The following is a 25,632-nucleotide window of genomic DNA, read 5'->3' as shown; positions in this document are numbered from 1 at the left end:
ACGAGCTCCCCGCCCCCAGACTTTACTTCCCCCTGGATCTTTTGAAGGGATCTGGAGGCAGAATGAAATTTCTCTATTGTGGGTCCCCGGTGCTCTGTGTTGTCTGTTACAACTAGTTTATTTCTTCCAAATGGATGCTCTATTTAAAAAAAAAATTATTTTGAAAACTTTATTTTGAAACTGAGCTTCACCCCGTGGTGCTGTTGTTATACCAGGTGCAGTACACTATGAAATTAGAGTGAGAGAGAGGGTTTAAAAGAAAGAGGAGCCTCCATGCTTGGAGGATGAGGAGGAATATCCCAGTTCTAATGGATCATGCAGCACCAGGGACACACTTCAGAGAAGGAAAAATTACAGAAGGGTTAGTAAGTGTTCCCTTTCTCCGTCTCCCCAGTGGTTGTTGTGTTGTTTTTCCCCTCTTTGCTGTTCCCTTTTCCTTCCTTTCTCCCCGGCACGGGGATGACTCCTTCTGGATTCTCTCTCTGTATTCCAGAGGGTGCTGGGATGGTGAATGAGAATCCACAGTGGGAAGGTGGTGAGGACGTGGATCTGCAAGGAACGGTATTGGGAAGATCCAAGGGGGATTTTTATGAGAATCGTGAACCAGGTAAAGCCTGTGGAAATCAGCGTAGGTCGGAGAGGCTGCTGGGATATGACCCAGGGAAGAAAATGTGTGAACCCATCAATCATGGTGGAGATTGCAAGGATCTCAAGGAAACCACAGCCCAGCAGAGAATCCCCACAGAAGAGAGAAAAAACACATGCACCGAGTGTGGGAAAAGCTTCAGTCGAAGTTCACATCTTATTTCCCATCAGAGGATCCACACGGGAGAGAAACCCTACAAGTGCCTAGTCTGTGGGAAAGGTTTCAATCAGAGCTCAAATCTTATTTCCCATCAGAGGATCCACACAGGAGAGAAACCTTATAAGTGCCTTAATTGTGGGAAAGGTTTCAATCAAAGTTGCCATCTTATTAGGCATGAGAGAACCCACACAGGTGAGAAACCCTATAAATGCCTGGAATGCGGGAAAAGCTTCATTCAGAGCTCAGATCTTATTTCTCATCAGAGAACCCACACGGGAGAAAGACCCTATAAATGCCTGGACTGTGGGGAAAGTTTTGATTGGAACATGCAGCTTGTTAGACATCAGATGCACCATACAGGCGAGAAACCTTACAAATGCCTGGATTGTGGGAAGGGGTTTAGTGACAGTTCAGCCCTTATTACTCACCAGCGACTGCACACAGGAGAGAGACCCTATAAATGCCTCGATTGTGGGAGAAGATTCAATCGGAGCTCACACCTGACTCGACACAAGAGAACCCATTCTGGAGACAAACCCTATAAATGCCTGGAGTGTGGGAAAAGTTTCAGTCAGAGCTCATACCTTATTTCACATCAGCGAACACATACAGGAGAGAAACCCTATAAATGCCTTGAGTGTGGGAAAAGATTCAGTTGGAGCTCAGATCTGATTTCACATCAAAGAACTCACACAGGAGAGAGACCTTATAAGTGCCTGGAGTGTGGGAAAAGTTTTAGTGACAACTCAGCCCTTATTAAACATCAGAGAATCCATACAGGAGAGAGACCCTATAAATGCCTCGACTGTGGGAAAACTTTCAATCAGAGCTCCACCCATATTCGACATCAGAGAATCCACACGGGAGAAAAACCTTGAATGTGGGAGAAGCTTCAGTTGGGGTCAGCACGTATGGGGCATCAGCAAATCTATACAGGGAAAAGACCTCTTAAATATCTTAAGCATGGACAATGTTTCAAGTGGAACTGACAATGGAGACTCCACACAGAAGAGAAATTCTATCAGTTCCATCACTAGGACTGGCCTTAGTTTACTAAAAAAAAAAAAAATCCAATTCCCCTGCACACGTCTTTGTCGTCTTTCATGCTAAGTCAGACTCTTGAGGGCTGGAGATGAAAATGTCTCAGACCTGGAGGGGGGATTTGTATAGATTCCAAACACAGCCTGATACCTCCGAGCTTCAATCCCTGGTTCCATCTCTTGGTAAAGCTGCTTCTGGGCTGTTTCCTACCCAGCTCAAATTGCAGAAGGGAATTTGGGTTTTCTCCTTTCATTAGGATGATGTTAAAACTTTTGTAAATAACGTGATCATATAAGAAGGCTCGAAATGAGGCAGGTTTAGGCAGTTTAGGGGAGACCAGGAGTTTACCGTCCTCTGGCTCATATTAACCTGAGCTTCCTGCTCTCAGGGCATTTGCTCCCCTGGCTGGATCCTGGAGTCTCTCATGGATTCACTGCGCTTTTTCACCTGTTGTCAACTGTTGCTCTTTTGTCGGTGTCTGCGGGAGCTGGGAGCAGATGTGCTGGGTGGATGCTGGACTGATAAGAAGAGCTGTGAACTAGGGAAATGGGGTGAGACGGTTGCATGAGGCTTAACAAGAACCAATGGCTGGAGATGAAAGCCAGACAAATTGTAATTAGTAACAAGGCACAATTTTAACAGTGAGGGTGATCAACCTTTGGGACAAACTACCAAGGGGAGTGGCGGGTTCTCTATTACGTCATGTCCTCAGATTAAGACTGGATGCCTTTTCTTGAAGAATTGCTTTAGTCAAACACAGTCAAGGAATAAATGGTTAACATTCCTCTGTGTTACACAGGTGTTCAAAGAATCGATGTGCCTAAATGGTTAGTGCAGTCCTATAATATTTGACACTGGTTTGGATTTGCAGTAATAAGTCCTTCGGTTTTCCCCTTGTAATATATATATGGGGGGGTGGCTTGGAAGGGTTAGATTTTTATCAGTAAATGTTGGTAAACGTCGATTTCATGGCACACGCGCACAAACCAACAAAAAACAGTTCCATAGCTGATAACTGAAATTCTGAGCCAGGCAAAGTAAGAAAACTGCCCCTTGAGAACGTCTGAGAGTTTGATATAAGGAGATTTACTTGGTATATTTTGACACGTGATGTTGAGAATTTGTGTGTCTCGATTATAAAGCTTTAACCATTAAAATCTCAACATCTGCGGTCATTAAAGATTTCAGAGTGGCCGCCGTGTTAGTCTGTATCAGCCAAAAAAAAAACAAAACAAGGAGTCCTTGTGGCACCTTAGAGACTAACAAATTTATTTGGGCATAAGCTTTCGTGGGCTAAAACCCACTTCATCGGATGCATTCATTAAAGAATTATTGTCTGGCCCCGCCCGTTGTCTCATGCCCCCTATAATTTCCCATGACAATGAGAATTTAAATACATTAAAGTAAAATAAAGCTTAAAACCCCATAATTTTGCACAACTGGGAACATTGACATTGGTAAAAAAATAATAAAAAATGATTTAAAATAAATATCCAGCAAAATTATTTAAAAAAATCAAATTCCTCCAAGCATATCTATTTATATACCCCTCCTCCTCTCTGCCCTAGTTTCTTTAACTAATTCTCCCGTTCTGCAAACATGAGAGCGCATGCTTTTCAACAATTACTTCATTAGTCATTTTACTACTGACTTGCTTATATTTCTGGATTGGCTATCTTACGTTCATGGCCCACTTGTAAGTTATATTTCCATTAGCACATTTCCACAACATTAATAGCTCTCAAAGCCAGAAGGGACCATTAGATCATCTAGTCAGATCTATAACAGAGTTCAAAGAGTTTCACCCAGTTTTACCTCTTTATTGAGCCCAGTCACTTGTATTTGTCTAAGGTTCAGAGTAGTGTCCAGCCGTGATCTGAAGACAGCTTACTCCACTGACACTAAACTGGGAGGAGAGGTAGATACGCTGGAGGGTAGGGATAGGATACAGAGGGCCCTAGACAAATTAGAGGTTTGGGCCAAAAGAAATCTCATGAGGTTCAACAAGGAAAGGGCAGAGTCCTGCACTTAGGACGGAAGAATCCAATGCACCGCTACAGACTAGGGACCGAATGGCTAGGCAGCAGTTCTGCAGAAAAGGACCTAGGGGTGACAGTGGACGAGAACCTGGATATGAGTCAACAGTGTGCCCTTGTTGCCAAGAAGGCCAATGGCATTTTGGGATGTATACGTGGGGGCATTGCCAGCAGATCGAGGGATGTGATCGTTCCCTTCTATTCAACATTGGTGAGGCCTCATCTGGAGTACTGTGTCCAGTTTTGGGCCCCACACTACCAGAAGGATGTGGAAAAATTGGAAAGAGTCCAGCGAAGGGCAACAAAAATGATTAGGGGACTGGAACACATGACTTATGAGGAGAGGCTGAGGGAACTGGGATTGTTTAGTCTGCGGAAGAGAAGAATGAGGGGGGATTTGATAGCTGTTTTCAACTACCTGAGAGGTGGTTCCAAAGAGGATGGATCTAGACTGTTCTCTGTGATAGCTGATGACAGAACAAGGAGTAATGGTCTCAAGTTGCAGTGGGGGAGGTTTAGGTTGGATATTAGGAAAAACTTTTTCACTAGGAGGGTGGTGAAACACTGGAATGGGTTACCTAGGAGGTGGTGGAATCTCCTTCCTTAGATATTTTTAAGGTCAGGCTTGACAAAGCCCTGGCTGGGATGATTTAGTTGGGGATTGGTCCTGCTTTGAGCAGGGAGTTGGACTAGATGACCTCTTGAGGTCCCTTCCAACCCTGATATTCTATGATTAAATTTCTCACTGTTGCAAATTTGTGCCTTATTTCTCAATTGAATCTCTCTGGCTGTAGCTTCCAGCCAGTTGTTCTTGTTATTCCTTTCCCAGCTAGATTTAAGATCCCTTCAGGACCCGGTACTTATACATCACAATCACGTCACCTCTCAGTCTTCCATTTGATAAAGGGGTCCTCAAACTTCATTGCTCCGTGACCCCCTTCTGACAACAAAAATTACTACATGACCCCAGGAGAGGGGTCTGAAGCCTGAGCCTGCCTGAGCCCCACCGCCCTGGGCATGGTGGGGAGAGGGGACGGGAGCCCAAACCCTGCCACCCAGGGCTGAAATCGTCAGGCTTTGGCTTCAGCCTGGGGTACCAGCAAGTCTAATGCCAGACTTGGCGACCCCATTAAAACAGGGCCGAGACCCACTTTGGGGTCCCGACCCACACTTTGAGAACCGCTGAAACAGATTGAACTTCAGGTCTCTCACTGGAATGCATTTTGTCCAGACTTCAGATCAGGTTTGCGGCTCTTTTCTGCCCTGTTTCTAGTTTTTCAACATCCTGTTTAACGTGCAAACACCAGAACTGTATTTGCTATCTCAGGCCTGGTCTACACTGCCACTTAAGTCAATGTAAGTGACATCACTCAGGGGTGTGAAAAAAATCACCCCCCCGGAGCGACATAGCTTACATCGACCTAATGCGGTGTCTGCGGCGGGAGACGCTCTCCCATCGACTCATCGCGTCTTCACCAGACCCGCTAAACCAATGCCTCGTCATCGATTGCAGTGGTGCCGATTTAGCGCGCAGTATAGACAAGCCCTCCGTACTGGTCTGCCCAGTGCCACAGATAGAGGTAAAATTACCTCCCCACCCCTGCGTTGCTGTATCACATTAGCCCCTTTTGCCCCAGCATCACACTGGGAGCTCATGCTGATTTGCTTGTCCATCATGACCCCTAAGCCTTTTGCAGAGTCACGGCTTTTTCCCTGCCTTGAGATGCAATGCCTAGAGACCCCCTTCTCCCCCTAAAATCCTAGTGTAAACAAACCCATAGGTGCCGACTCCATGGGTGCTCCGGGACTCGAGCACCCATGGGGGAAAAATGGTGGGTGTTCAACACCCACCAGCCACAGCTCTTCCAGCTGCGTCACCAATCAGCTGTTTCGTGGCTGGCAGGAGGCACTTGAGAGAGGGTGGAGAGCAGCAGGCCAGTGGGGGGCTTCAGGGGAGGGGATGGGGGGGGCAGGAAGAGGCGGAGCAAGAGCAGGACCTTGGGGAAGGAGCAGAGTGGGGGGTGGGGCCTCAGGGTGGAGCAGGGGTGGAGCACCAATGGGGAAAAATAAAAGTCAGCACCTGTGGACAAACCTTAATTATTTTTTATTTTAGGCTGATGTAGTCCACGTGCCTTCCACTGCAGCCTTTGTCTTTGTTTGGCCCAAAGAAAGGGAGAAAAGCAGCGGGGAGGAGACATGGGATTTTAGTTGGGATGCTCTGGGTCTCTGCCCAGAAGGGACCAGAAACATGCAGGACTAGGGTCTGACACAGTACAAAGCGATCCACTTGGGGCTTGTCTACACTGGAAATGCTACCGAGTGTAGCTGCACCGGTGCAGCTCCGGCGCTTTAATGAAGACGCTACGGTGCCGACGGGAGAGCTGCTACTGTCCCTGTGGCTAATCCACCTCCGTGAGAGGCGGTAGCTATGGCGACGGGAGATGCTCTCCTGCCAACAGAGCATGTCTACACCGGGGATTAGGTCAAGTCGCTCAGGGGTGTGGATTTTTACAGGTGTGCGTTACGTTGACCGCTGTCAGTCTGTAGCCTAGACCTGGCCTTAGGAAGGAACAATCAAATGCAGAACTGCAAGGTGCCTTGGGTCAGTGTAACCACGTTGCTCAAGGGGGTGGATTTTTCGCACCCTTGAGCGACGTAACTGGGGACGACCCAAATTGTAAGCATAGACGAGGCCTAAGGGCACACGGCTACGCTACAAATTTCCAGCAGCGCAGCTGTCCCGCTGTCGCGCTTCTGGTGAAGATGCTCTAAGCCAATGGCAGAGAGCTTGCCCGTCGGCTTAATAACTCCACCTCCGCGAGAGGAGACAGCGACGTCGGCGGGAGAGGCTCCCCACCGGCCTAGGGCTGTCTACATCGGTGCTTAGCTTGGTATAACACCCCTGAGCGACGTAAGTTATCCCAAAGTAATTCTGTAGTGTAGGCCAGGCCTAACTCTGTTCCACTCCCGTCCTTCCTAAACCTCAGCATTAGCTAGTGTAAAATCCTCACTTCCTACAGACGGAATGTCATTTTCTCCGGCGCCAGGCAAATTACCGGACATCAACTATTGTAAAGTACTGGTTTCGTGAAGGTACATCAACAGCAGATGACCCATCAGTGAGCAGCACAGAACAAAAGACTCTGTTCATCGCTCTTCCTGCCCCCCCCACCCCCACTCCTGCCATGAGTTGGGGATATGCAGCCCTATTCCTCCTGTCGAGGGGTTGCAAGGAAAGAGGACTACCCCCCTCCCACACACACACATACACACACACACACAACAAGAAGGACTAAGTTATCTCTGTGTTGCTGGACACACAGGGCAAGATTTCTAATAAAAAGCACAGGATCCCCAGCTATACAGCCTGGGATAGCCCTAAAAAGCGTGTAAAGTTTAATTACAATAGAAACTCTAATTACCTTTGAAACTAAAGACTGTGACTCGTTTGTGTGTATACATTTAACTGCTTTATAAATAACTCCATTTCCCTATATAAATAACTCCCATTTCTTTTCCTTAGTTAATAAATCTTTAGCTAGTTTATTACTGGATTGGCTACAAGCGTTGTCTTTGGTGTACGATCTACCGTGCAACTGACCTGGGGTACATGACCGGTCCTATGGGACTGGGAGTAATGTGAATATTGTTGTGATTTTGGGTTTAAGGGACCATCTATCATGTAAGGAAGCATACCTAGATGGCAAGAAATACGAGTGTCCAAGGAGGCTGCCTGTGACTCCATGGTTAGGCTACTGGGGCCTGAAGAGTTTACATTTAAGATCTGGTGGGTGAAATCTAAGTATAGAACTCAGCTGGGCTTTGGGCCCTGTCTGTGGTAGTCTGCCCCGAGGTTGGCATTCATGCTCTTGAGCCGCTGAAGGACAGCTTGATACTAAGCCAAATCTCCCATGCTGCAGATTGAGCCGATTAGTTCTTGTCCTACCTTCAGGGGCCATGGATAACCATTGATTCTCATACCCTCTATAGCAGCCCACAACCTATTGGAAGACTGTGAGCAGGTCCCCTCCGCAGTCTTCTTTCCTCAAGACCAAACCTGCCCAGTTTTTTTTTTAACCTTTCTTCAGAGGCCAGAATGTCTAAACCTTTCATTTGTGCTGCTCTCCTCTGGCCTCTCTCCAGTTTATCCCCATCTTTCCTAAAGCTATTTCAGAGCCTGCTGCACTTCTGCCCAGCTTCGATTCCATTCTGCAAAAATTGGGGAAAAAAGAACCCTTTGACAGAGGCAGATTTTAGCAACACAAGTCTATTTCTCCCGAGGGCCAAACTCAGATTCCCAGGGCCTGGCTTTCACTCGGGTTCAATGGCTGTAACTTGTTGCCTTGAACCCTCAGAGTTCTTGTTTATCTTTTCTGGCTAGCAAGTCCCTTTGACCCTCTGTCTTCACATATGCCATGTAAACCGTTTGGCAAATGAATGTTAGACACACACCAATCGCGAGAGCTAAATTCCCCGGTGAACACTGTGCTCTCTTTTGCTCCTCCCAAGACGCAGCGGTTGCTGTACACTAACTAGGATAAGTGTCAAATGACTGTTACCCTTGCGGTCAGGCTCAGAGACATGGTTTGACCCCCTAGGTCGGCACAAAAAAAGTTGGTAGAATCCCTCTACTTTACGAAAAGTTCTTTCTTTGGGGGACGCGGTATCTCTGGAACCCAGAGCTCAAATGACCCAAAATTTTGTTCACTGTCCCAAAGTCCACATTGAAACAGTAAGCTGGCCTTAGCGGCCAGCTGGTGCTCCCGTAGAACCATGTGCTAGAGTCCTGCGCAAAGGGTCCTTCTGGTCCTATGAGTGAGAAAAGGTGGAAAATACTGGAAGTGAATCATTGGCAGTGCAACAGGTCTGAACCTGATGGTTTGGGTTTTGTTGAATATGGGGCCACATTTCCATGGGAGAGGAGGGCTGTCTGAATGGGACAGCCTGTATCTCCCAGACAGGGGGGCTAATCTTCTCTGGAGATGAGCGGGAGCAGCTAGGCCCATGTTAAATTAGAAATGAGAGGGGAGGGTGCTAAGAAGGCAAATGCAGTACATACACAACTCAGCGTGCCACAAACAAATTGAACCAATGTGGCAAAGGATGTGAAAAAGCAGTGGGGGCGGGCGGGGGAATTAGTTGCTCTGTACCAAATGCTGGGAATCTGGGTGAGAGGTAGGAGTAGCTGGAGGTTCTCCCTGATGAGAAGAAATTTGATAGAATTGGCTTCACTGAAAATTGGTGGGATGATCCTTATGATTGCAACATTAATATCTCTGCGGGCAAAAGAGGTGTTTGTGTGTGTTGGCAGGGGGGTGGGAGGTGGCGTTCTGTATGAAAGACACCATTACCTGTTTTAGAGTGATTGATAACTTGGAACTGCAGGATCTTACATGCATATGGTTCAGTGTCTTCTCCTTTGTTTCCTGCCCATCAGCTGAGCAGCAATGATGGGTCTGGATGAAGTCTTCCCACCACCTTCTGTCTTGTATCAGAGTCTTGGCTTCCATCATCTTTAAATCTTTTTATTCTATGTTCTTCACCATGATTAGCCCATGCAGCCTCGGGCTTCCTCTATTTCTAGTTGCTTGGTACTCTGGTATGCATCACCACATGTGATTTCTGATCCATTCTTGGCCCATGTCCAAACCACGTCATGGTTTCTTGAATCTTATGTAACAGTGTTATTTCTTGCCCTAGTCATTTTCTTATCACATTGTCATTTCTTTTCTGCAGTCCTGAGACTCTCAACATCCCCCCTCATCCAGCTCAGTTCTGCAGCCAGGATGTTTCATTCACTGGCTTTCCTCATATTCCAACTCTACATGAGATGCAGGGCCAAACACATTTGAATAAAAAATCAGCATATCTGTGAGAATGCTTCTGCCAATACTGCTGTATGAGTCAGAATATTGGTACATGGCTCCATGTGCTAACTTACCAAGTCCAGGAGAAGACACTGGTGTGGGTCTATTATAGACCATCGAATCAAATTAAAGAACAAGAGGAGTTACTCCATAAGCACCTGTCTGTAATGTCTGGAAAGAAAAAATGTGTTGATTATGGATTACTCCAGTTTGGGAGACATATGCTGGACGTTTCATGTAGCCAGGGGTAAAACATCGTTAGATTGTCTAAAAATTATCACTGTTTGCTAAAGGAAAAGATATTGCCCCTCAAATGAGGTAATTATTTTGGATCTCACGATGGATAATCACTGGACTGGAAGTGGGTGATTGCCTAGGGATCAGTGATCATGACCTGATTACATTCAATATGGGCAAACAAAGGTTAGTCCCAACAAGTAACATATATATGCTTGATGCTTCAAAAGGGGAAACTTCCCAAAGCTAAGGAAAATTATGAGCAAAATTGACCAGGAAGAAAAAATTTGACAGAAAAAATATGATTGAAAATGGGGAGTTCTTTAGGAAGAGTTTATTAGATGGCAACAACAAAAATAAACAAATGAAAAAAAACCCTGTAATGATTCTACAGTCGAGAAAGAGAACAACTTTGCCTAAAAGCCCATCCTGGTTCAGTGGTGAAGTGAACCAGCAATTAGAAATAAAAAAGTAACATAAAATGAAGGGAAAAAAGAGGAAATAGATAGCAATTGATATGCATTAGAAGTTGTGAAGTGTAGAAAATGGATAAGGGAAGCTAAAGACATCAGGGAATAACCCATGGCTGGCAGGGCTAAGGACAGTAAGAAGGAGTTGGTAAAGTATATTAGGAGCAAAATAGGGGTGTCCTATCACCACCTAGGGGGTGTCCTATCACACTGAGCCATAGCAGATTATGACCAAATATTCGATTTGATTTGCATTTAATTATTTTGAAATTGTGAAGAGCAGCAACTACTTAGCTCAGCCTGAAGCATCTCATCTAATGTTCTAGATCATAGTGTCTCCCCTTTGTGTACGACGAGACAGTTTAATGCACTGTGACGGACAGGAGATGCTCTTGTTTTGCAAACAAATATTTTTGCAAAGAATTTTCATCTTACTTGTTATGATTTCAAGAAACAAAGTGGTTTCGCCTGAATGGATTTTCTGACAGAAAACGGTTTCCATGAAAATGTTCACACCTTATTTCCTGGGCTCTGGAAGTGCTGGGATGTCAGGATCCTGCAGGCGCTGTCACCTCCGCCCTAGGGCAGTGTTCTGCACCCCCCTGCTGCTTGCTGAGTTTCTCCATCCCTTGGCAATAAGACAGACTCTTGTTTTCACAGTCAGTCGATCGCCCTCGTGTCATCACCCTGCCTGCTGGCTGGGCAGGGTAACTCCTGAGGTCACCACCCTCTCCAGCCTGCCTTGGGCTTGCGGAGTGAGGAGGAGGGCGAGGGACGTCTGCTGACCCTGAACATCCACCATCCATCGTACCATCACTGAGAGCAAGTGAGTGGCATTCGGGTTCCTCGGTGGCTTCCCCTGTCTGTGTGGGGAGAGGCAGAAACAGGGGGAGAGGATATCTCCAAAGGGGGATTTCATTTGCAAACAGCCCCCAAGAGCCCCTCACTCTTACACCGGGCAGGAGCTTCTCCAGAGCCGTCTCCAGTGTGTTTGGAAAGGTTCCAGCAATGGGGCTCCCAGCCCTTCCCTTGTGGGACACTGTTCCCCAGGCTGAGAGTCTCTGAGCTGGGCCAGAGCCTGTGAGCTGCTGAGCATGGAAATCAATGGGGAACTAGGAGGGCCCTGGTCTTCCTGTGCCTCGGGTCTTTGTGACTTTGACGTGGGGAATGGTTTCCCAGGAGAAGTCGGGACTCCTGGTTTCTCTTCCTTCTCTAGCCTGGGCAGGAGAGTGGCCTGGGATAAGAGGAGGGGGCTCCTTGTCCAGAGTAACTGATGGTCTTTGGGACTGACCCCATTGCCGGAAAAGGATGAAACTTCCTGGATATTGCAGCAGCAGGGATTACGAGGGGGAACGTTGGGAGCAGATCATGCAATGAACTCCTGCCCGTGTGTGTAGATGGCTCTCCCTGCACTCCTGTGGGGGCAGAGGGGGCTGCTGTGGTTGGAGCAGGGAGGAGGAGGGACGGAAAAGGCCCATGAGTGAAAGGCTGCCTTGAGCCCAGACTCACCCCTGCTCCCCGCTCGGTTCCAGGATGGCCAGGCTCCTGCGGATGTTGCGGAGGAAGGCTCTGCAGGTGGCCCCAGAGCCTGAGGGAAGCAGCTGCCGTCTTCCCAAGGGGCAGAGCAAGCCCTGCGTCCCCGCTGGCGGGGAAGCAGCTCCCGTCCAGGCCAGACGGCGGAAGTGCCCGGCCTTCTGGAAAAGGAACCCGGCTCCCGGCGCAGGCGCCGAGCTGGGAGCGGCCCCGACCAGGCCCCGGTGGAGCTGGCCCAGGCTGCGGTTTGGCAGACAGGACCCAGCCCAGGAGGGGCGCCGGGCAGGGTGGCTCTGGGGCTGGTTGTGTGGGCAGCAGCGGCCCCAGGAGCCCAGCCCTCGTTCCCATCAGGAGGCCTCGCCCTGCCCGGTCTCTGAGGCCCTTCCAGCCCCCGCCGGCCAGGAGGGGGAAGGCCCCTGTCCCAGCACCGGCAGCTCAGCCTGGGACAGCGGCAGCACCTGGGCCTCTGGCAGCAGCCAGGCCGACGGGCGCCACTGCTTTGCTCCAGGTGAGGAGCCAGGCTGGGCTCCGGGAGGGCTGAGGACGGGATGTGAACACCCTGGGCCCAGACGCTCTCCCAGGGATACGGGGGGGGGGGTCCCCAGCCCAGGTGTCTGGCCTGAGCCCCGCAAACCCCACAGACAGCAGCAGTCGTCACACAGCTGCCCCTTCCGCACGGGGACCTGGGGTGGGGGCGTGAAGAGCTGCTGCCACCTTGGTCCTTGATGCTCCGGGCGGGGGGAACAGGCACCACCCATGGGGTCCTCGGCAGGGGAGGGGGGCTCTGCTCTGGGCTTCTGCAGCTGTTGGGGGCTGAAGGCATCCCTGAGAGGGAGGTCTGGGGCCCCATCTGCCCTGGGTGCCTGAGGTGGGAAGGGGGGTCTTGAATCCTGCTCTGCCCACCACGCCCCTGTCCTTCCCTCCCTGGTGCAGGGAGCCCCCTGGATTCGGAGCAGGAGGAAGGGGTGGACGTGGCCAAAGATGAAGCTGCTCTCAAGGTCATCCGAGAGCAGCTCCAGTGCAGACATAAGGTACAAATGTTCCCCACCTGGGCTGGAACCAAGATTGCCCTGTCCCTTCCCAGCATCCCCACCCCCTGCCGAGGGTCTTGTCCCTCCTGATCCACCACCCCAAATGGGGCCCTTTTACATCCATGAGGTGGGACCCCCAAGATGGGGGTGTTTGTCCCACAACAACCGAGGTCGTCTCCGCCCACAGGCACTGTCCCAGTTCCTGATCCTGCTTGTGTAGGAGTGGTGGGGGATTTGGACAATCGGCGGGTCCCCACAATCCCCCATTGAGGCCTGAGCCCTGGAGCTGGTGTGGGTGGGGTAGGAAGGTCCTTCCCTAACAGGTTCTCTCTCGCTATACCCCACTCCTGGTGGGTACAGGATGAGGGGCAGCAGCTCCTGTTCCTTCAGGCCATCTACCCCGCATGTCTGGCTGCACGGGAGAGAGGGGAGGACACGCTGGAGCCGCGCTGCTGCAAGGCGGCTGTGGTGAAGAGGATCGTGGTGAGTGAGACACGCCATATGGCAGCTGGTGGGAGGAGAGGGACATGGGATTGGCAGGGGTATGGCCAGGCTAATGGGTGGGGGCTGGGTGGTGTTGGAGGGGGCAGCAGAGGGCAGGGATTGCTGGGGCTGAAGACTTGGGAGAAATTCTGAGATTGGTGGGTAGTGGGCAGGGGGGGAATTGTGTGGCTGGATGGCAGCTGAGAGTGGGGGACAAGGAATCACATGGTCCCAGCTCGGTCGTCGGGATGGGGCTGAGTGGGGGCAGTTTTGACAGGGAGGAGGAGAGAAGGGGATTGGGAGTGAGCTGGGCAGGAATCCGGGAAGGGGGACAAGTCGGATGGGCAGGAAGGAATCGGGGGAGCGGGAGGTGGTGGGGGATCCTGCTGGCCATGTGGGGCACTGGCTGTGTCATCTCCTCACTGGGAGGTGTCAGTCGGGCCTGAATCTCACACGCTCCTTTGTCTCCTTCGCGTCTCACAGGAGTTCATCGAGGAGCTTCCCGATGACTCGTCACCCAGCGCCATCCTCGCCCACTCCCTGGCTGCAGTGGGCAACCTCTGGTACCGAGACAGCCCCACCCCCCCACCCCTCTGGCTCCCCTCACCCCAGTGCTGCTCAGGCCCAAGGCTGGGAGTCACCGTCACTGTCCCTCCCAGGTCACCTCCCAAGAGTGGCGCCTCTGGCAGAGATGGTGGGGTGGGAAGGGTCACTCTCTCCTGGCGGAGCTCTTCTTTTCACTCCCATAACATGACAGGGGCCTTGAGAGGGGCTCACTCCCGGGCTCAGATACAGTAGGGGCAGCAGGCTCCAGGGAACAGGAGCTATTCCTGTCCTGCCACTGTCTGTCTGGGACGCCTTGGCCTTGTCATTCCCGAGCTCAGTGCCTCAGTTTCCATTCTCGCCAGCCTGTGCCTCTATCCCTGTGGGTTGGTGTCCGTGTTGGCGACAGTCCCACCCCCGTACTGCACAGTCTAATACCAGCTCCTCTCTCTTGCCAGCACCATGAAACCTGCCCTGGAGCCAGCCCTAGAGACCCACCTCTTGCGAGCTGCCCTTCACTCCGTCTTCACCCTGGGCATGGAGAAGGACACCACCAGCATCCAGGTACATCCTCCTCCTCCATCCTGCTCATCTTCCAGAGTGGTCCTTGGTCCTGCTCCCTTGATTCGCTGGAGCTCCAGATTTAGGGGTGGGGTAGCGGAGATGGAACAAGCTTCAGGGTTGGATCCTTCCCTCCAGCAGGGAAGAGATTACCCCTCTCTGGGGGATTTCTTTCTTTCTTTCTTTCTTCCATAAGCCGTGTTTTGCCCAGAAGCCCAGCTTCCATCCATAGCAACTTGGCTGTTTCATACTCTTCTGCCTACAAGGCTCTCTGCAGAGACCTGCTAAGCTCACGGATCAAAGGTCCAGGGGTCATCAATTCTTGCGAATTGCCTGCAGTGGGATGTGAAGATGAGAGGCCAGGAGATGTGTTTGGGAGTCTCCCCAGTGCTTCCCAGAGACCCCTCTTCCCATCCTGTGGCAGGTGTAGGCCCAGGTTCCCTAACTCTGACCCATGCTTTGCAGGCTCTGCACAAAGTCATCCCAGAGGTCCTGGATGCCATGCTGGGGAATCTGCTGGCAGAGTCCCCAGACACAGACAGGCTCCACTTCATCTTGGAGGTGAGCCCCGTTTTACCTTAACTCTTTGGGGGACTGGTAAGGAGAGACTGGAAGATCCATTTTCTACTCTGTCCTCCTAGCTGGGTCCCCAGTGGGCCGTCCTTGGTTGGGGAGGTCAGTGCAATGCAGTGTCAGGTCCTTCCTTCTTGAGGGACAGAGGAAGGAGCTGGGACTTCAAGCCTGAGCTCTGCCTGGTTTTGCGGAGCACGAACCACAGGGCTCCTGGCTGTCTTGTGGAGTCAGAGTCTGAAAACCCACCCTTCCCCCACCCCTCCAACACACACACCCCATGAGATTTGGGAGATGGTTCTCAGAGAAGAGGCACACGCTCCTTCCTAGAGAAACAAGAGGACCCCAGGGAATCAGCCCTTCCCTCTGATCTGCTCTGAAATTCCTGGGGGGATTGTGCTCTCAGTCACTCCCTACGCCCCCCCAAGGATTTGCGTAGCAGGGAAGGGTGAGGGTTCAGTCTCCTTTCTGGTGAACTGTTCAGGAATCAGGAGTTCTGGGAGGAGGGGACCAGCTCCGACCCTGAACATTGTCCCAATCTAGAGAGATGCTGACAAGTTGTGACCTGCAAGGTACAAGCTGTGTCCTGGGGGAAAGAATCCCCTTCTAAAGCTCTGCCATCAAGGCCTCAGATATTCCCCCCTGCGCAGAATGTCTCAGGCCCCTGGGTCTGGAGGTATGGGGCTCATTTGCAAAGCAGGTGCAGTTGGCCATTGAGTCTGACCTGCCTCCTTTCCCCACAGCATGTCAACTTCTGGGTCGTGTCCAGGGTGTCCCAGGAGCTAGTGGTGACCTAGAATCCTATTTTTGACCTCTCCGACTCAAGGAATATTTCCAGCACACCTCTGAACAACATACTAACCCACAGAGAGCTTCCTACCAAGACTACAAAAGGAAGGATTCTGGGTGGACTCCTCCTGAAGGTCGAAACAACAGACTGGACTTTTACATAGAGTGCTTCCGCCGACGTGCACGGGCTGAAATTGTGGAAAAGCAGCACCACTTGCCCCATAACCTCAGCCGTGCACAACACAACGCCATCCACAGCCTCAGAAACAGCTCAGACATCATAATCAAAAAGGCTGACAAAGGAGGTGCTGTCGTCATCATGAATAGGTTGGAATATGAACAAGAGGCTGCTCGGCAGCTCTTCAACACCACTTTCTACAAGCCATTACCCTCTGATCCCACTGAGGGTTACCAAAAGAAACTACACCATCTGCTCAGGAAACTCCCTGAAAAAGCACAAGAACAAATCTGCACAGACACACCCCTAGAGCCCCTACCAGAGGTCTTCTATCTGCTACCCAAGATCCATAAACCTGGAAATTGTGGGCGCCCCATCATGTCAGGCATTGGCACCCTGACAGCAGGATTGTCTGGTTATGTAGACTCTCTCCTCAGGCCCTACGCTACCAGCACTCCCAGCTATCACTTCAATCTCTCTGGTCACTCTCCAGGGAACTTCCCACTCCGAGACCCTAGACACTGTGGCCTGTAAATGCAGGTGGGGAATTAATTACTGACCTCGGTGGCGTTCAGACTATGTCCTGAAGCATGGGATTGGGTCAGAGGGATAGCTAGCACTGGCCACGGTGTCTCGGGTCTCGGAGTGGGAAGTTCCTTGGAGAATTCCACTGGGTGGGAGACTCAGCTGTGAAGGGAGGGGGCGGGCAGGAGCATCTCATCAACCCAAGATTGGAATAACTGAAGTAATGTTCCTTTTACACGGAGCCTCAGCTCTTTGGAACCTCTGCAAACGCTTTAGCCACGTGATTAACTCCATCCCCAGGAGTAGCCTTGGATGGCAGTGGGAGGGCTCAGGTGCATAAGTGTTTGCAGGATGGGCACTCAGGGCGTGAGTGTGAAGAGCCACTGTCTGGATTTGGGAGCCTGCCTGCACTCCAGACTCACTCGGTGCTGAGTGCATGACTGCAAGGCACTGGGTCGGGGAAAATCAGCCCCGGGTGGTTATTTCGAGTAGAAAATCAGAGCCACTTCTGGGGTCTTTCAGCTTCTAATGCTCTTTCCCTTCTGCAGCTGGATTTCAGCATACGATAAAATCCCTCTCAATGCCAAGTCAGTGTAACAAATCACTGGACTGGGTGCAGGAATAAGTAGGCGACGTTCTCTGGCCTGGGTTATGCCAGGGCTCAGACTAAATTATTGTTCCCCAAACTTTTAAAAGCTGAGCCCCCTCCTCAAGGCAAAGAAACCAATCGTGCCCCTCACCCGTCAGCAATGTGTTAGCGACCCCACCCCCCATTTTCCTGGATACATCTTCAAACCCCACTCTTCCCACCACGGCTAGGCCTTCCCCACGCTTCAGGAGACGCTGGAGTAGATAATCCTAACCGTCCCCTCTAACCTTAAGACCTGAGGGACCCCATCCTGGAGCATCTTAAAAATCCCAGTTCCCAGACTCTGGAACAGGGGCTGCTTTGCCGGGCTCACCTTTCTCTCTCCGTCAGGTTGGCCGATGGGGATAATGAGCCTGGAGATCTCATTCCCGCTGCTCTGAGTGGTGCCCATGTGCACACGACCCAACTCAGCTCTTACTGTATCCCAGGAACGTCTTCATCTTCTGGGATCCTCATGGCAGCAGTGGAATGATTGAACGGAGTCCCTTAGTAATGGGGCCTTTCTCTCTCTTTTGTTTCAGAGCCAGCGTCCTGGAATCGTCCCATGGTGCGTGGAGTGGTGGCAGTGGTGGGGGTGCTAGTCTTACTATACCTATGTGGGTTTTGGAAAGGTAGGGGGAAAGTGTTTGCCTACTCGCGACTCGTTTTCAGGAAGCTGCTGACTCATCCCTCCCAGCAGCCTGGAAAGCCGCAGGATTCACAGGAATCTGAGCTCCCCGCAGTGTGTGACAGGGACGGGGACTAGGCCCAGGGAACCAGAAACAGGAATCGAGATTATGGCATGTGATAAAATCTTCAGGAATATGTCCAATTAAAATTGGCAACCCTAAAGCGGAGTGGGGGGGAGGGACCCATTAAATGGAGACAGACTTGGGCTGGGAAACCAGCTAGAAGAGCTGATCCTTCTTACGGTGCCCCTCAATGGTGGGGACTAGACTGGGCGAAACTTTTCATCTAAACCAATTTTAGGTGAAAAATGCAGATTCAGCAGTTTGCGAATTCGTATCCGTTCTGCTGAATTGTTCACGTCCAGCCCCTCCCCCCAGTTCTTAACAAGTCGAAGCATTTCGTTTAGACACTTTCCAAACAAACTATTTTGATTTTTCAGCTTGAAACAAATTTTTTGTTTAAAAATGTCCTTCAATTTTATTTTAAAAATTCAAAAACTTACAACCCTTGAAATGTTCCTGGGTTTTGTTTTATTTTTAAGCTTTTTGGTTTTTCAAAAATTTGGAAAAAATTTAGTTTTGTTCAACCTGAAACCAGTTTTTTTCCATCTCTTTTTTTGGAATTGCCAGCGACCAAAAACTTCTGTTTGCCCAGCTCCAGGGGCGGGTGAGGATTTCAGCGGTAATAGTGTGGGTCTCTGAGTCTCCTTGTTGCTCAAAGTTTTCTTACTGTTACAAATGAATTTGGAATGAGGGCAGGATGGGCAAGAGATTCCTAAAAGTGGGGGGGCTGCTGGCACCCAAACTGTAGCCCAGCCCCTGTGCCACCCCTTCTCCTCGAGGTCCGGCCCCCTCAAACCGCCCCTTACCCTGAGGCCCCCCCTCATGCCGCCTTTCTCCCTGAGCTCCCACTTCACGCCGCCCCTTGCCCCCAAAACATTGCCCCCCCTTCCCCCTCATCCAGTCGCTCACACTTATGGCCAGAAAAAAGTGGTGGGCCCTGGTCTCCCCTGTTCCGGCACCCCTGGATGAGAGTGGGAGAGGATGAAGAACTCCTTTCAAATATAACTCCCCCCCCACCTCACAAAAGCACAATTCGCCAGCAACAGCAAACATGCACCTCACCAACCCAGGCCAGTCACGCTGGGTTGTGTGTGACATTCCCGACCTGGGGCGGTTTCTGTCTTGGAGAATGTGAACCCTGCAGGCCTGGGTGTTTCTCTGCGTAATGTGACCTCAGGGCTCCTGATGAGAGCCGTTGTTTGTCAATGTTCCAGGAGCAGACATATTTATCATTCATGGACATACAGACATTTCTTCATAATTAGAACTGGTCAAAAATAGCGGGGGTGGGGAGGGTCATGAAAATTGAAGAAGAAACCACTCCCCCCCCATATTCTTCAAATGTATTTGCAAATGTTTTTAATGATCAAATTTTTGTTTAGTTTTGGTGGGAAAAACTCCACGTTCTCTCTCAAGAGGGCAAAGAAATGGAAAATGTTGTTTTTAAAAAGGGAACTTTTTTCAAATGATCCATGTAATCCAAAGTGGCATTTTTAGTTCAAAGGTTGCATTGTGAGTGTAAAACCATTTTGAACCAGCTCTATTACTGTATAACAAGATGAGTTTATTTGTCATGCTGCATTGTTTGGGCCACGTTCCAAGTGGTATTTCAGTTTTTGCACAGCTCTTCTCTTCTTGCGTCTGCACCTCTCATAAGCTGTGGCCTTAATCTCGGCCCTGGAAACATTTACGTGCATGTTCAACTTTAATGGGTGCTGTGAATAATTCCATTTCAATGGGACAACTCTGAAGTCGGGTTTACGCTACGGCCCTATATCAGTGTAACTACGTCATTTATTTAATTTTCTTTCTTTTATATGTGAAAGTTCTTGAGAGCTTAAAGCAGGTAAAATACATGAACCGGTTTGGACAGTCCAAGTTTGTCAGTGCAAAGTGACAGCAGAGATGTGGTATCTGCTAGTTTTCCATAAGTCTCTCAGGGTTACCCAGGATAACTTTGGGGATCTCTGTCTTGCTTCGGGAATGTTCCCTGAAGGTGTCCAAACAACTCAGAGATGCAGAACCATTCCCTGGATCCATTCTTCTAGCTGTCTTCCCCGGAAAGCAGTCTGGCAAGTGTTCTTGTCAGCTCTTTGCTAAGTTATCTGCCAAAACACGAGAGTTTTCAGGTGCCTAAGTAGCCCCTGGAATCATGGTGAAATTATCCTCCCCGCCACCACCAAAATTTGAAATGGTGCCCCTGAGTGCACGGGACCCTACCGTGCTCCCCACAGAGGAGCTGCATTGACAGGCAACTCTGGAAGTTCTCTGCATGCCTCTGCCAGTGACCCTCATGCCTCTCCATTTCCTTGGCCACATGTATCCTGTCCCCATGCTGGCGGCTAATCCAGAAAAAGAGGGAAAGAGCTCACCACTGCGACCACCTGAGGGATGGGCTGGGGTGAGATCAGCTGGTCAAAGCAGGCAATAGGGACAGAATGGGAGACTTGAAGCTCCTCGAGTGACCTCTGACCTTTCCAGACCTGCCCTTCAATCAGACACAGCGATTGTAAAGTTGAATGTGATAGTAACTAGACCCATTTTAAACCCTTCACCACACAAGACAAAGCCTGTAGGATTCATCATGAATGATTTATTTCTCCTCCCCTGGATTCCTGCAGCCACCAGCCACCTTGGAGCTTTCCCTCGTCTCTCCCAGGCTGGGCTCACTTGATTGCAGGAGCTCAGCGGAGGGTCCAGCTTTGCTCTTTCGCTTCCATTCTTCACGTCTTTGGGTGGCTGCATTTGCAACTGAGCAGCCTGATGGAAACACTGAGTCCTCTGTCTCGGCAGGCAGGCCCAGCCGCCAAAGCCAAAGACTCCCTGAGAACGGGGAGGTTCGCCTCAACTCTCAGGAGTGGAGGCTGGGCCCATAGGGTAGGGTTACCATATTTGAACTTTCAAAAAAGAGGACACTCCGGGTCGGGGGAGGGGGAGTTGTAGCCCTGCCCCCTATCTACTCCCTCCCACTTCCTGCCCCCTGACTGCCCCCCACAGAACTGTCAACCCATCCAACCCCCCCTGCTCCTAGTCCCCTGATCGCCCCCTCCCAGGACCCCATCCATCCTCTATCTAAGCCTTCCTTCTCCCTGTCTCCAACTGCCCCTCCTTAGACCCCCCCAGCCTAACTGCCCCCCTAGAACTCCACCCCGTACCTGCCCCTTGACAGCCCCGCCCCCTATCCGCACCCCCGCCCCCTGACAGACCCCCGGGTCTCCCACAACTATCCAACCGCTTCCTGTCCGCTGACTGCCCCCCGCAGAACCCCTGACCCATCTAACCCCCCCCGCTCCCTGCCCCTGACTTCCCCCCTGAATCTCCGCCCCATCCAACCCCCCCTGCTCCCTCTCCCTTGACTCCCCCGACCCCTCTCCATATGCCCACCCCCTGACAGGCTCCCCCCAGAACCCCTGACCCATCCAACCTCTCCTGCTCCCTGTCCCCTGACTGTCCCTTGGGACCCCATGCCCCTTCTCCAGCCCCCTGGCCCCCATAACCTGCTGCTCAGAGCAGTGTGTCTGGGGTGCGGAGCCAGACACAGTGCCGCGCTCCCCCGCAGAGCGCACAGCTCCCGCCCCCCCGCCCCCAGAGTGCTGCATTGGGAGGGAAATCCTGGCCCTTTTGAGAGTTTTACAAATTCCTCCCAGAGGGCTATTGAAAACCCCAAAAGCCGGACATGTCCGGGAAAATCCGGACGCATGGTAACCCGACCCCAGGGACTCCAGGATCTGCAGCTGCTGCCACCTCTATGGTGAATCCTCCGACTCATCACCAACCAGCTCTTCCCCATTCTGCCACCCGGCCCCACGGTCTGACCATACAAGAGAACAGAAACCCTTTGGGACAGCAGGAGAGTCTCCTCAACGCCGCACTTTTTGCATGGCTTCCCGCGGTCACCGGGAAACACGACTACCCTGCCCCCAGGAGTCTCTCAAGGAGCTGCCGGCGCAGTCACTGGGCACCCACTCGTAATGGTCTCGGGCAGTGGCATTGCAGAGGGAGCTGAGCAGACCGTCCCTTCTGTGACTTCCTGAATTGCTGCCAGGACGGATTCTCCTCTGCACTAGGGAGAGTCCCCGAGGAAAAGCAGCCATTGGTGCGGGAGGGGGCAAGATAAGCTCTCCCCCTGAGCCCTTGAATAGCAGGCAAGCAGGACTCTGGGAGCCAAGGGATCGGTGTGTCTTGCTGGGAGAGCAGAGCTGGAGAGCAGAAAAGGGCACTGGAGGAATTGTCGAAAAGTCAGTGTCATGGCTAGGTCATGGGCAGCCAGACCTAGTGGTCAGAGGCAGAGTCCACACTCACAAGGCAGGAGTGGAGAGTCAGCTGGGTCAGGACACTGGAAGAGCAGAAGCAAAAGACCAAATTGTGTTCAGCACCTCAAGTCAGATGAGTCACCCCGAGTCCGCATGCCAGGAAATCAAGCCTGGGGAGCGGGAGCAGGAATAGCTAACACACGGTCCAGAGCTCGGGTGTTCAGACAGCTTCTTGTTCTTGCTGCTGGTTTAAGGAGGTCCCGGGAGCCGATTAGCTGCTCTGGGACTCTGCCAACTGAAGCCTCAAACTGGATCTGGACTTCGTCAGTACTAGGTAAGTAGTTTTTCGTAGGCTTCCAGGTGGCGTGCTGGAGGGTGGCTGCTCCCAGGAACCCTGCAGACCCGGGTTAATGACTCATGGGTCATGACAGTGACTGATCTCTCCCCGCTCAAAGCTCCTGCACGAAAGAGTCTCCAGGGTCCCGGACGCATCCTCTGAGAATAAAAAAACACAGTCATGAGGACAAATAGGCTGTGGAAAAGGAGCCCCCTCTTTGTTGCAACAGCCCCAAGTGCCCAGAAGAGTGGACGGTTCTTACCTCCAGGAGATGCCTGGATCTTCCATCTAAGCCTCAATGGGACCCCTGTTTCTTGGTCTGACAGGATGAGATCATCTGTCCCCACTGCTCCCTGCGCTGGGCTGGCTGCAGCACACATCTGTGGAAGAGGCTGGGCCAGAGAGATGTTACAGTCAGGGTCCAGGCAGCCCAGAAGGAGAACAGAGGGTCTGAAACCAGAAGACGAAGCAATCAAAACAGCGGATTCCACAGAGAAGTTTTCTACCCTACAGGGACATCAAAGAAGGTCTGTTAGGAAAGCTGAGATGTTAGTCTGGAAACTGCTAAGGCAAAGATTGTGATTGTTAAGATTCCGTTTTAGTCACTACAAAGTGTGTTGTGTTTTGTTTGTCTGTTTGAAATTTGTCTTTCTCTTGCTTAGTGTCACTTAAATCTCTTCTTTGTGACTGTGCTTCCCAAACCACCTCAGTGTTGTGTGTTTGAGTGAAGTGTAAGTCTCCAGCCTACCCAACAGGCTGAGCTGTGCCCTGTCTCTCTGAAGGTAGCGAATAATTTCTGAGCGGTGCTGGGCCCAGAGTCCAAGGGCAGTTCACGAGACACCTCCTGTGAAGCCCAAAGAGACCAAAGGAGCAGGAGAGATTGAGGCCCCACTGACCCATGGGAACTTCCCACAGAAGAGGCTACACAGGGCTCCAGACACAGCCAGCAGGATCCCTCCCACAAGCCGGGCCATGTCCTTCCCCTCCCAGCCCCACAGCTTTCTCCCCACCCCAGCCTCAGGAACCCCTCCCATCTCCCTGCTCTCCCCACCCACTCTCCAATACCAGGCTGTTTCCAGAATGGAAGCAGGTGCGTACCAAATTTCTCTCACCGCTAGATGCTGGCCAGGCCTCGTGTCACCGCTTTCTCGCTGGGCTAGCAACCCCGCTGATACTCACTCTTGCAGTTTGTTGGCTGGGAACTCAGCCCCCCAGCCAGGTGACTGGCCTTTAGTCCACTCCTTCCTGTGTCGTTCTCCTTCCAAACAAAGTCCAAAAATGTCTTGAACAGAAACAAGGCCTTCCATCCTTGTGGGGAGCTCTTCCTCGGCCTGATTTCGGCTTGGCCTGCCCTTCTTGGGTTTCTATGGTTTTCTGTGTCCCCTTCCTTAGGGACGGTGAGAGAACCCAGTCCTACCCTGGAGTCCAGGTTTTGGCTGAGGCCGTCTACTGAAGAGCTCGCTCTGCTTCTGTACTTTTGTTGCTGTTTCCCCTTGTTTCCTCTCAGGCGGGGCTCACTTGGTCATCAACTTGGCCTAGCCCCAGGCTTGGCAGCCACAGGCCAAGCCACCCTGTTAGATACCCTCCTCCTTCAAATCTGGTCCAGCCCGGCTGACAGGTTTGCTGAGAGGATGGTGAAACCCCATTGCTGATCAGAAGGAGGTCAGAGTCTGTTCTCTAGGAGCTGAAGGTCCGTTTGTCCTGCTGCGGGAAGTGGGGCTGGAGAGCGGAGATGTTAGGTGAAAGAGACTGCATGATGGAGTTGGAGACTGAGGGATGGGAGCCTCCTCCCAGAAACGCTCCCAGGAGAACAGGTTTGAGTAGGAGTTCTCTGGGGAGCCTCTTGCTAGGAAAAAAACAAGGGTGGCACATCGATGGAGATGTCTCTGTCCCAGGGATGGGGGAAGCTCCCAGCCAGGCTATGCAGCAGGGATCCCATTTCTCCCCCAAGAAATCCATATGCCCAAAGAAGTCAATGGCTCTTACCTCCATGAGGGAGCGGGGTCTTCCCTCTCAGCCTCTTTGAGAACTACCACTGCTTGGTTTCCTCGGACAAGGGACCTGTCTCCACTGCTCCCTGAGGTGGTTCAGCTTCTGACTGCAGCCATCTGGGAGGCTGTCACACACCCCAGGGCCTAGAAGACACAGGGGGAGGAGGCTCCTCTTCATGTCACACTCTGAGAGCCCATAGAAGGGCCAAAGGAAGAATAAAGGGCAGGAGATGAAGCTAGCTCTGAGCCTGTCTCCCATCCTCACCTCCTCAAATGTGGAGCTTTCTGAGCTTCCGTTGGGCAGACAGTCTGTAGCCCTGACCCAAAGATCCTTCTGCACCATATGGGGCAGGAAGATCTCTGCCTGGGAGCACGGGGAATGGGCTGGGGGTGAGATCAAGGAAAGAGGGGAGGGGTATGGGTGTGAGGGAAAGAGCTCCTGCCCCAGATGAAGGAATTTGGGGGGGCCGAGGGAAGGACCCGGCTCCACACACAGGGGAGAGAGTTTCTGTGAGTGCCAGGGGCCTCCATTTCCGCTTCCACTAGCCCCGTATTTGCAGTGAGACAGAGCAGTACCTGCAGCAGGGAGTGGGACTTGCTGAACAGGGAGGGGAACCTTTCAGAGCATCAGATGAGCCACAGGCCTTGCAGCGCCTCGGGCATCTGGTGCAAGTGCCTGATGATGTGAAGCTGGCACATGACCTTGGCTGTGACTTCCTCATGCTGCAGGGGAATGAGAACATGTCAGAGACTGAGACACTCCCCAGGAATCAGGGAGGATTAAGGGCACCTGGGACCAGCACCATCATTTCCACCCAGCAGCTGCTCCTGTCTGAGTGGTGGATTCACCCTCCAGACCCCCAGGATGGAGGCTTGCTGTCCTCTCTAGTGACCTCCAGTGCCAACCCCCCTCCTTGTACGGTGAGCTCCTGCCACCTCCCCATCCGTGCCCCTGACAGCTGTTCCACCTCCAACCCACCTGGGGACACCGCTCAAGTTCAT

The 25,632-nt window shown here is 51.6% G+C and overlaps 2 protein-coding genes across 2 annotated transcripts in view; both read left to right on the top strand.

Annotated features, from left to right (window-relative positions):
- Positions 1–5,815, top strand: part of LOC141998451 (uncharacterized) — a 47,412-nt gene extending 41,597 nt beyond the window's left edge. The window contains exon 3 of the mRNA XM_074971297.1: positions 494–5,815. Within this exon, the coding sequence (XP_074827398.1) occupies positions 494–1,683 (1,190 nt within the window). The 3' untranslated portion in view covers positions 1,684–5,815. The remainder of the gene's footprint in view (positions 1–493) is intronic.
- Positions 5,816–10,568: 4,753 nt separating this feature from the next.
- On the top strand, positions 10,569–18,458 carry LOC141998055 (maestro heat-like repeat-containing protein family member 7). Its single transcript, XM_074970692.1, has 9 exons — positions 10,569–10,604; positions 12,341–12,497; positions 12,923–13,020; positions 13,381–13,503; positions 13,987–14,066; positions 14,505–14,610; positions 15,073–15,168; positions 15,921–16,684; positions 17,840–18,458. The coding sequence occupies exons 1-8, from the start codon at positions 10,569–10,571 to the stop codon at positions 15,972–15,974; spliced, it is 750 nt and encodes a 249-aa protein (XP_074826793.1). The 3' UTR covers positions 15,975–16,684; positions 17,840–18,458.
- The last annotated feature ends 7,174 nt before the right edge of the window (positions 18,459–25,632 follow it).

Source organism: Natator depressus, chromosome 14 (genome assembly GCF_965152275.1).
Source record: "Natator depressus isolate rNatDep1 chromosome 14, rNatDep2.hap1, whole genome shotgun sequence".
Classification (NCBI taxonomy): Eukaryota; Metazoa; Chordata; order Testudines; family Cheloniidae; genus Natator; species Natator depressus.
The sequence above is the reverse complement of the archived record's forward strand: the minus strand, read 5'-3'. Positions and strand labels throughout refer to the sequence as shown.